This window comes from Chaetura pelagica, unplaced genomic scaffold, assembly GCF_000747805.2.
Source record: "Chaetura pelagica isolate M959 unplaced genomic scaffold, ChaPel_1.0 scaffold71, whole genome shotgun sequence".
Lineage (NCBI taxonomy): Eukaryota > Metazoa > Chordata > Aves > Apodiformes > Apodidae > Chaetura > Chaetura pelagica.
Genome location: NW_009952435.1, coordinates 2,167,407 through 2,178,457, shown reverse-complemented (window position 1 = coordinate 2,178,457; position 11,051 = coordinate 2,167,407). Strand labels below are relative to the sequence as shown.

Below are 11,051 nucleotides of genomic sequence, written 5' to 3'. Positions count from 1 at the left end.
AAAGAGAAGGGAGCTGGAGAGAATTCAGTGATGAAGCTGGTCGGAGGAATTACAAATGCAATAGTGAGTGGTAGAAGGCAGGCAGGAAGGAAAGAGAAAAACTATAATGAAAAGTAGCAAAGCATGTGTGTATTATATATGCCTCTATGCACAAGCACCTTCTTTGTAATTACACATCACTTGTAACTATCTCTGAGAAATGTGAGAAACTTTTATTCAGTCATTTCTCTATGGGATAGGTTTTATTTTAGCTGGATAGGCGTGTGTTTTACTTTTTAAAAAACAGAAACGTAGTTTTGAGGGGGAGGGAGGTAGAGAAAGGGTTAAAGTGACAGGGAGAACTTCAGGGATGAAAAATTACTTAATTAAGACCCAGATGTCTGACAGATTTGCAAGCCTCTGCTTCTTACATAGTTTTGCTAATTTCCTTTCTTATCTCTGGCTCTCCCTTTTCCCTTATTCCAGAAAACACTCTAAAAAATTTGGATACTCTTATGCACTTTTTTGCTAGCAGATCTTCATGGAGGGAAGATACTAATGATTTTATGGTTAAGTAATAGATACTCTAAGTTGTTACAGAGCAGGGATCCAGATTAGCCTTTCTGTTAAACTCATCGACTGGAAAAATGCCATATACTTTGGAGCTGTAGAATATTTTACATGTTAGGAAGTAGCTTGGGTTGCTGAGATGTAGTGCTGGCTTCCAGGAGAGAAAGGCTCTGGTCCCTGCTCTGTTTCTTATTTTTCTGTGTAAACCAAGAGAAGTTATTTAACCTCATTGTGCCATCTTTTAACTCTCAACGTTATGTTGCACAGGTGATGTGACTGTATTAAGCTTTAAATCAAGCTGGTCCACTTTCCTGACTATTTCTGGCAATGCTGTCTGCCTGCGGGCTTTCCTGTTGAGAAGCTGTTGCCAGAGGCCCAAGCAAGGAGGAGGGAGCAGGGGCATGCTTCCAGCTGTATAGCAACTACAAGCTGCTGCTTTTGCAGCAGGACCCTGAAAGTGACATGTGTCAGGGGACTCAGGAAGCTTAAGTCACCCTGGTATGTAACAAGCCTAGAGATTTCTAGCATCTAGCATTAAAACACAGAATGATAGTAAGTGAAGGCATTTTCATTTGCTTTCTGTTTAGATTTTTTAAGTTGGTTGTTCAGTCTACAGTTTGGCATTTTAACAGGCTTTGGTCATTTGAACATTCAAACTTTATGCTCAAGTTCACAGGAGGCAGCACAAAAGGAGAATCTAATTGCTCAGGTCATAGTTTAGGTGACCATCAAGTCCACCACTCACACTAGCTGCTCTCATGCAACTCTTGTATTTCTTCCTCAAAAGGAAATAGGAACAAGTCATGTAGCCTTAGAAACATAAAGAATGGAAAAATGGTCCCTAAGATCATGTAAACTATTGGCTAATCTGGAAAGTAGTTACCTCCACTTTTGAAGAGTACTTAGCTGTCACAAAAACAAATATTTAAAGACCTTGAGTTTACTTAGTGTCATCTTTCTGGTCTTGTTGAATAGAATGTTGTATTCAAAAAAGGATGCATTTTCAGCCACACTTTCTGCAACTTAAAATTGTTCATCATCAGTCTTTTTTTTATACCTAGCTTGATTTATACCAGAAATGGAAGTATTTCTCTTTCCAGCATTTATGTATGAGGACAATATTGCAGATTGACTTTGAAGAGGATAAATTTGGATACACTTGCAAGGGCTGAAGTGATTCCCCCAGTACTGGACTGAGAAGACTGTCAGACATGGGAGACACACTCCAAAGTCCAGTCAAGAGTAATGACACTATCAGCTTTCCACATTGGTTGGTCCCTGTTCACTGCCTAAGACATGTGAGAAGCTGAACGCCTTCAAATGCCCATGGAACTGCCTCATAGTAGTCACTGCTTCCTTGCCTCTACCACAATACAGTGTGCCTGTCTGGATTTGACCCTTATTTACAATGACTCTATCATCCTTCCCCAGCTAGTAACAAATGTACAGAGACTCTGTTCTCAAGTCTTCTGATGTAGCAAACATAGTGCAAAATGAGTGAGACCTTTGCATCACATTCAGTTAATCTGTGAGGTATCTACTGAATGGCTAAATTAGGTTATGGTTAGACTTGGTGATCTTAAAGATCTTTTCCAATCAGGATGATTCTGTGATATATTTGTTCTTTTTATATTATGTCTATCAGCTCCAGACATAATGAATGTGAATAATCTGCAGTATTTCAAATGGCACCAAGTGCCCAGGTTTAAATAACTGAATGTCTTCCTCAAGTCTCTTCTCTGGAGTTTACACAGGTCTGTGTTGTATTTGAACAGTTATGGTGGGACTTGTGGTCTCTAGCTCTAGTATCATGCATTAGGCTCACTAAAACTCCTGAGAAATACTCAAAGACACTTGGGTCAGTTCTATAATTTGCAGACTCCCAGATAAAGCTACTGTTAACTGGCAGATTCTGTCATTGCAAATCCGTTGTCTTATTGCTGGTTTGGGTTTCTTCTTAGTGCAGCATTTCCAACTAGCTTTATCAGAGAATTTTCTCTCTTTCTTAGAATGTAAACTTTCTCATAAATACCCATCTCCCATGGCACTAATTTGGTGAAAAGCTGCTGTAAGTTTTGTCTCCAACTGTGCAAATGATTGCTGAGGAGTAATTCTGTGTTGTAGCCTGAGCTCCGTGGAACACTAAAGGTGTAGTTCAGTAGTCACTTTGCTCCATTCTGTGCTTTTGCACAAATCTCTGCTAATCTACATAAGTAATAAGTGCTCAGGCTTCCAGGAACTGTGCACATTTGCTGTTTTGAGCTTGGGCTGAATGGTCACCAGTGTTGTATTTTTAGTGCCTCACATTTTACCAGAAAGGCAGCATAAAGGTTATCAAGTTCTTCCCTAAGTCAAAAACGTGTGTGTGAGAAAATACCACTGGTAATGTTTATCCAGAATGTGAAATGTGGTATCACAATAAGTCATATTTTTCTTGGATTCTGGCCAAAACAGAGCTGTCAACAAAAGAAAAGTGTATAGGGTTAGAAGAGAAGAAGGCTAGGAAGAAAAAAAGAAACCTTCTTGTTTTCCATTCCCAAATACTGTTGTGAGAAAGAGTCTTTTAAAGCATATTTATAAACCCTGTGAGCTACTGGAAGCAGCCAGACCTTTGCCTCACAAAACGTGTCACATTCTGAATTCCCAGTGCTTGCAATTTTAAAAAGAGCTCTGTGATTAATCTATACCTTCTGGCTTACTTTGTAGGTAGGTGAGTTTGGAGATGAATTGAACAATAGATCTTGTAAGAATTTGGAAATGTAAAAGAAAAGATCTTTCTCTGAAGATCCCCCTGTAAGAGCAAATAAGAATCCTTTCATTTTCATTGCATTGTTCTATTTCCTTCAGAAAAAAAAAAAAAAAATCCTTGAATTGGATATTACTATACCAGTTGTCCAGATACAGAGATTGAAGCAGAGATTGAGAGGCAAAGTCTATATAGTCACTGCATAAGTACGTAGAAGAAAATGAAAGAGACCTCTGCTGACTGTTGTGTCCATCAAGGAGAAGATAATTTTTCTATAAGTCACTGAAAGATTCCCATTGATCGACATGAAAAAAGAGCTGGTCAAAGCAATGGACCTATGCTGCATGTTTGGAGTCCAGAAATTCCTGTTCCAGTCCCAAATACATCTCCCTAGATAAATTACCGGTAAAATTCTCAAGCCAGTAGTTTCCATTATTTCTTGGAGAAAGCCCAGCACAGACAGCTTAGTAACGAGATCTGTAGCATGGGGATAAATGAGGAATTACAGATGTGTGCATGCCTGCAGGGCCACAGGGTTACTGGCATCACAGAGATGTGGTGGGATGATTCCTATAACTGGCACGTAGGAACGGGTGGATGCAAGTTCTTTAAGAAGGACAAATGGGGGAGGAAGGAGTGTTGCCCTCTAAATCAATGACCAGCTAGAGTCCATGGACCTCCATCTGAGATGGACAACGAGCTGACCAAGAAAGAGCTTATGGCTCAGGGATAAAGGGAGGACAGAACTAGGTGGTATCATAGTGGTGGTCTGCTACAGGCCACCTGACCAGGAATACGAGGCAGAGGAGATCCTCTACAGGCAGATAGGAGCAGCTTCATGAGCCCTGGTCCTCATGGGTGATTTCAGCCACCCTGATATCTGTTGGAGGGACAACACAGGCATGCACCAGCAATCCAGGTGATTCCTGGAATACATTGACAACAATTTTCCTTCTCCAAGTGGTAGAGGAACCAACAAGAAGTAGAATCATAGAATCATAGAATCCTAGAGGTTGGAAGGGACCTCGAAAGATCATCTAGTCCAACCCCCCCTGCCAGAGCAGGGTCACCTAGAGTACATCACACAGGAACACATCCAGGTGGGTTTTGAATGTCTCCAGCGAAGGAGACTCCACAACCTCCCTGGGCAGTCTGTTCCAGTGCTCCGTCACTCTTACAGTAAACAAATTTTTTCGGATATTCACCTTGAACCTCCTATGCTCCAATTTGCACCCATTACCCCTTGTCCTATCACTGGTCATCACTGAGAAAAGCCTAACTCCATCTCCCTGACACTCACTCCTTACATATTTGTAAACATTGATGAGGTCACCCCTCAGTCTCCTTTTCTCCAAGCTAAAGAGACCCAGCTCCCTCAGCCTTTCCTCATCAGGGAGATGTTCCACTCCCTTAATCATCTTTGTAGCTCTGTGCTGGACTCTTTCAAGCACTTCCCTGTCCTTCTTTAACTGAGGGGCCCAAATAGTGCTATGCTGAACCTTGTTCTCACCAACAAGAATGGGCTGGTGGACAACATTAATTCTAAGGGCAGCCTTGGCTGCAAGGACAGCAAAACGCTGGAATTCAGGATCCTTAGGGAAACAAGGAGAGTGCGCAGCAAGCTTGTTACCATGGGCTTCAGGAGAGCAGACTTTGACCTCTTCAGGGATCTGCTTGGTGGAATAAAGCCCTAGAGGGGAGACAAACCCAAGAGAGCTGGTCAGTATTCAAGGATCACCTCTTCCAAGCCCAGGGGCAATGTGTCCCAACAAAAAGGAAGGCAAACAAGAATGCCAGGAGACCTGCATTGATGGACATGAAGCTTCTGGACACACTTACATATAAAAATAATGTCTACAGAGGGTGGAAGCAAGAACAGGTAGACTGGAAGGAGTACAGAGAAGTTGTCCAAACAGCCAGGGATCAGGTTAGGAAAGCTAAAGTCTAGATAGAAGAGACATCAGTGTTAACAAGAAAAGCTACAGTGGTAAAAGGAAGACTAGGAACAGTGTGGGCCCTCTCCAGAAGGAAGCAGGAGACCTGGTCATGCAGCATATGGAGAAGGCAGAGATACTCCATGACTTTCTGCCTCAGGCTTCACAGTCAAGAGCTATGGCCACACCATCCAAATCACAGAAGGCAAAGGCAGGGACTGGGAGAAGGAAGATCCACCACCCACTGTAAGAGAAGAGTAGGTTCAAGACCATTTAAAGAACCTGAAAGTCCACAAGTCTGTGGGATCTGATGAGATCCATCCACAGCTCCTGAGGGAACTGATGGACGAAGTTGCAAAGCCACTGCCCATTATAGTTGAAAAGTAGTGGCAGACTGGTAAAGTTCCCACAGACTGGAGAAGGGTAAACATAACCCCCATTTTCAAAAAGGGAAAAAAGGAAAACCTGGGGAACTACAGGCCAGTCAGTCTCACCTCTGTGCCCAGCAGGATTGTGGAGTAGGTCCTCCTGAAGGCTCTGCTAAGGCACATGGAAAATGCAGAGGTGGTTGGCAGCAATCAACATGACTTCACCAAGGACAAATCATGCCTGAAAAATTTGGTGGCCTTTTACCACGGGGTCACAGCATCAGTGGACAAGGGGGGAGCAGCTAATGTCGTCTACCTGAACTGTGCAAAGCATTGCACACTGTCCCACATGACATCCTGGCCCCTAAGTTGGAAAAATATGTACTTGTTGGATGGACCACTCAGTGGATAAGGAATTGGCTGGATGGTCACACTCAAAGAGTTATGGTCAACAGTGTCCAAATGGAGACCAGTGATGAGTGGTGTTCCTCAAGGGTTGGTACTGGTACTGGTGCTGTTTAACATCTTTGTTGGAAACATGGACAGTGGCACTGAGTGCACCCTCATCAGGTTTGCTGACAACATCAAGCTGTGTGGTGGGGTCAACATGCTGGAGGGAAGGGATGCCATGCAGAGGGACCTTGACAGGCTTGAGAGGTGGGCGTATGCAAACCACATGAAGTTCAGTATGGCCAAGTGCAAGGTTCTGCACCTGAGTAGGGGCAATCCCAAGCACAGTTTCAGGTTGGATGGAGAATGGATAGAAAACAGCCCTGAGGAGAAGGACTCAGTGGTGTTGGTTGATGAGAAGTTCAACATGAGCCTGCAAGATGCGCTTGCAGCACAGAAAGCCGACCATGTCCTGGGCTGCATTAAAAACATGGGCAGCAGGTCAAGGGAGGTGATTATCCCCTCTACTCTGCTCCTATGAGACTCCACCTGGAGTACCATGTCCAGTTTTGGAGCCCCCAACATAAGAAAGACATGGAGCTGTAGGAGCAATTCCAAAGGGGGGCCACAAAAAGGGTCAGAGGGCTGGAGCACATCTCCTGTGAACACAGGCTGAGAGAGTTGGGGATGTTCAGTCTGGAGAAGAGAACAGAAGGGGCTGTACCTGAAGGGGCTGCAGAAAAGCTGGGGAGGGACTTTTTATAAGGGCTTGTAGTGAGAGGACAAAGGGAAAATGGCTTTTAACTGGAAGAGGGTAGATTTAGGCTAGACATCACCAACAAAATCTTCACTGTGAGGTTAGTGAGAATGGAACAGGTTGCCCCAGGAAGCTGTGGATGCTCCCTCCCTGAAAGTGTGCAGGGGCAGGTTGGATGGAGCTTTGAGCAACCAGGGCTAGTGGGAGGTGTTCCTACCCATGGCAGGGATTCGGAACTAGATGTACTTTGAGGTCACTTCCAACCCAAACCATTCTATGATTTTATTATATGATTAAATTATTTTGGTTGCATTGTAGAACAGTCAGGCAATAGACGGAAAGATATGATCAGGTACCAGAAAGATGGTGAGTTGGCATGGTCTTTATGAAGGTTAGGTCTTATTCACTGATAAATAGAAGTTTACAAGTTTTTCTTTCAAGGCCTTGGAAACATCTTCTTCCCAGTACCTTAGACAATGGGTCTCATTGTTTGTCAGTAGTTTGCTTCCAACTATGGACAGTGATCCTTCAAGTTCAGCTTTGTAGAGAAGAAAGCAATATTTGCCTTCTACGTTGGATAGACCTGTTGCTCAGCTGGTGCAGTTTGAATATTTTTCCATCAAAAATGTTCTTTCTGAGTTTGCAAATACATTGGTTTAAAATGCACTCAGAGGAGAGTAAATATTTTTTATTCATTTTGGAAAACTTTCCACTGCAAAACCAGTATGAATTCAGTTGGTTCATTCTTTTTGCCACTTTGAAGTTGAGCGGTTTTTTTGCCAGATTTCCATCTGAATGCTGCACTATACTTTTTGTCAGATTGCTCAGATGAGTAGTCTCATTGATTTTTATGTCTGTTCGTGCTTCAGGATATGGGATTGCAGTCTTAGCATCACCAGTTGCCTCTACTGGCAGCTCTGATTTATACCACCTTTCTCTTAATCCAGCAGGAGGAAAATACAGTTTACCACAAGTCATGCAGTGTGGGTGCTGAGCCTGAGCATCATCAGTGCAGGTTGGCTGCTGGGGATGGAGAAAATTGTATTTCAGTTGCAGAGCACTTTGTTTCCTGTATTTAAACAACTAATACAAATTTCTGTCTTAGATTCCAGTTTAAGACTTCTACAAAAGACATAAAGGAAAGATTAATGCAGAATAAATAAATAAATAAAGTAAAATAAAATACCTGATACTTCAGCATGTTCCCTGCTAGGAGCAAGGGAAAAATCAAACAATAAAATAGCAAAAAAGGAAGCTACACTGTTAGACATAGTTTAAATCAATGTCAGGAAACATCTGTGATTTATAATCTCAAAGGGCAGCAGAAATGTGGCATTTTTTAGGTAGTGTTCAGTTAACTACCAAAAAAGTACATTGTCTATTAGTGTGTCTGTGAAAATAAGGGTCTGATCTTGAAAAGGACAGATCTCCTTCACCTTACCATTTAGTTTAGGTGTGCCTAGAGTGGAAAATTATTTTTTAAATAGGCTAATCACAATGGTGAAACTTAGATACAGTGTCACAAACAACAATTTCTTCAATTCAGATGAAGAACAGATAGATGGAAAACATTGCCCAATATGAAACCCTAGCTAATGATTTATGTAGAATAAAGCTCTGCTGGTCAAGATTTTTTATCCTAAGAAACAGAATGTCTGTTGTATAACAGGTTGCCATACATTTTTTTTTTAATTTTAGTTATTTAGTTATTCTTTGTAAGAATTTTTCTCAGTTTCATCTTCTTTTTCTTTTTTTTTTTCTTTTAATAAGGCAAGACAACACTTGGCACTCACTCTGATTTCAGAGTTGTTTTAGATCATTGTACAACTTCATCAAAAACTGTGGTGTTCTTTTTTGGCAAAATCAAGCTCCTTGATATGCTTCATTAGAAACAGCTCTCAAGGGATTAGTTTCTCTTTTTTCCTTCCCTCCCTCCCCTCAGGATGCAGAGTGATTGTCTAACAGTACCTAGCTGTATTTATTTTTTATCACCATGCTATTCTTATTTAATTAAGCTGCAGATACTCTGGGGCAGCACATGCACAGGATGGCTAGTGGTCCACTTTAAAATTGTATGGATATGCAAAACCTTTGCCTTGACGTGCACTGCTTTTCTGCAGCCAAGCTGAAGTGTGTACTTCACAGTGAAGCCAGACTATTTCTTTGTGACAGGCTTTATTAATCCCAATCTGTTGATCACCAGCACACTGAGTATGCTCAGGCACCACAGAGACCCTTTCCTAGACATGGATTTGTCAGTGTCGTGGTGTGTGTCTCCAAGGCTGCTTATTTTTCATACTTTGGGGAATGAGTTTCTGAACCCCAGTGGAACGGAAGGGGCTGAGATGATAATGAATGTCAGAGCAACAGTGCAAAGTGAAAAAGTGGTAGACTGAACCTTTTTCTCCTCTTTCATTTAGCAGGAGAGATGAAGAAATGGCTTCAGCTAAGCATCAGAATGGGGATATATTCATGGCTGCACAACTCCAGCAGACTTTGGCTGGACTGGATGAAGATTTAGAAGGTAGGGAAGTGTGTTAACTCTGAAGTACAAAAGAGAGAGGCATAGCCATAGATGCAGGGTCATACTCTACTCTGAGACACCTGCACATTTCTCACTGAGATCACTGAGGGCAATCCACGGGTCTAAGGCAGAATGTGCTCAACCCAGAGTGGCTGTTCTCTCTTAGCTTTTGGGACAGCCACTCTTTACAGATGCTCACTGAATATTTTTCAAGCTGCTTATCAGATTGTCATTGTATTTCTATGTCTGATACCAACAAGGGATGAACAACAGTTTATGGACACATTTTATTAGCCAAATTTGATATAATTTCATTGACTTCAGACAGGATGAATCAGTTGTAAATTTAGCTCCATGTTTAATGAACAATGCCTCTATTTTGCATTTTATCATTATGAAGTGGAGAAACAGGGGACATTTTTGTACCCAGTGCCTCTTCTGAGTTAGAAGATGTGTCTTAAAGTTAAAATCAAAAAATATTAAAAGAAACAATGGTAAGAGATAAAGTGTGCTAATGTGCTCTTTTTCCTACTGTAAATAAAAATACTTCTCTCTTAATGGTTTGTCACCAAATGATGTTGACTACTTCTTTAAAAAATCTCATTTTATTTAAGTACTTCTGCAGTGAACTTGATTATGATTTAATTTCTGTGAGTTCTCTAGCAATGGAATTTCTTAGCTTCTGTGTTGTAACCCTTGATTTATACCAGCAAATTTGAGAGGAGAGTTAAGCTTGTTGCACAGTGAGGCTTCTGGAGGCCCTGGTAATGAAGGGTGAGAAGAATGGAGAAAAAACACAAGTACTGTTTCTTTGCTTGCTGAAGGAAATCCTTCAGCTGGGCTGTTATTACTAACCAGGTCTGGGAAACGTAATTTGGAGTTGCTTGCTGTTTCTCAGAAATGTTTCTCCTTTGGAGTCATGTGGTGAAGTGTTTATCACTGAAAGAAGTTAGTCAAAGATAAGGTATGAACAATAGATTAAATTCTGCTTTCAGCTGCATTTGTATGTTTCCCACTGGCTGAAGCAGGAGGACTGCAGGAATATTTGGCTGATCCTAATCAGCAACCAGACAATAAAAGGGACCCAGATATCTCGTTTTTGTAATACAGGCATAAATAGATTCCTGTTAGTGTAACTAAAATATCTGATCTGCTTAAGCTCATACTGGCTGTTTGTGTAATTTAAAGTCATATTGCCTAAATACACCTATATGTAATGTTGTATTTTACAGCACTGGATGGTATAAGTAGCTCTGACTCCGAGTACATCAATGAAGTGTTGAGCCCACATGTAAGAAAAGTTGAGGCTGCCCAAGATGTTACCATTTCTGTTCCAGTAACAGTCATAGATGATGTTCCAGAATTTAGCACCTCTGACTCAGCTGGAAGTCAAGAGACAGAGACAAGGATTTCACTAAATATCTCATCTGACTCTGTTAATACAAGAAACTTTACAAACAAAAACAACAATGCAGGTTCCTTTGATAAGGAACACACAGATGGTGGAGCTGTATGCATATCCAAGGACCTAATACATCAGCAACCCTCTGAAAATGAATTCAGTCACTTACCTGTGGAACAGAGAAGAGATATGTTTGAATCTCTCACATCCTCCTTTGAAAGAAGAAATGAAAAGAACTCAAGATTGGAACCCCCCCCAAAACAGGGTGTGAAATCTGAGGAATGTAAATCTAAGCTGACTCCATCTCACTTCAAGTTCACAGCTGAAGTCAGTACAGCAAAAGAGAGGATAAATTCATTTAATGAGTATAGTAACAGGGAA

General features: G+C 41.5%; 1 protein-coding gene across 1 annotated transcript in view; it reads left to right on the top strand.

Annotated features, from left to right (window-relative positions):
• The window catches only part of COBL (cordon-bleu WH2 repeat protein), a 116,967-nt gene that overhangs the window by 100,628 nt on the left and 5,288 nt on the right, over positions 1 to 11,051 (top strand). The window contains exons 11-12 of the mRNA XM_010008368.1: positions 9,165 to 9,268; positions 10,501 to 11,048. Coding sequence (XP_010006670.1) covers positions 9,165 to 9,268; positions 10,501 to 11,048 — 652 coding nt within the window. The remainder of the gene's footprint in view (positions 1 to 9,164; positions 9,269 to 10,500; positions 11,049 to 11,051) is intronic.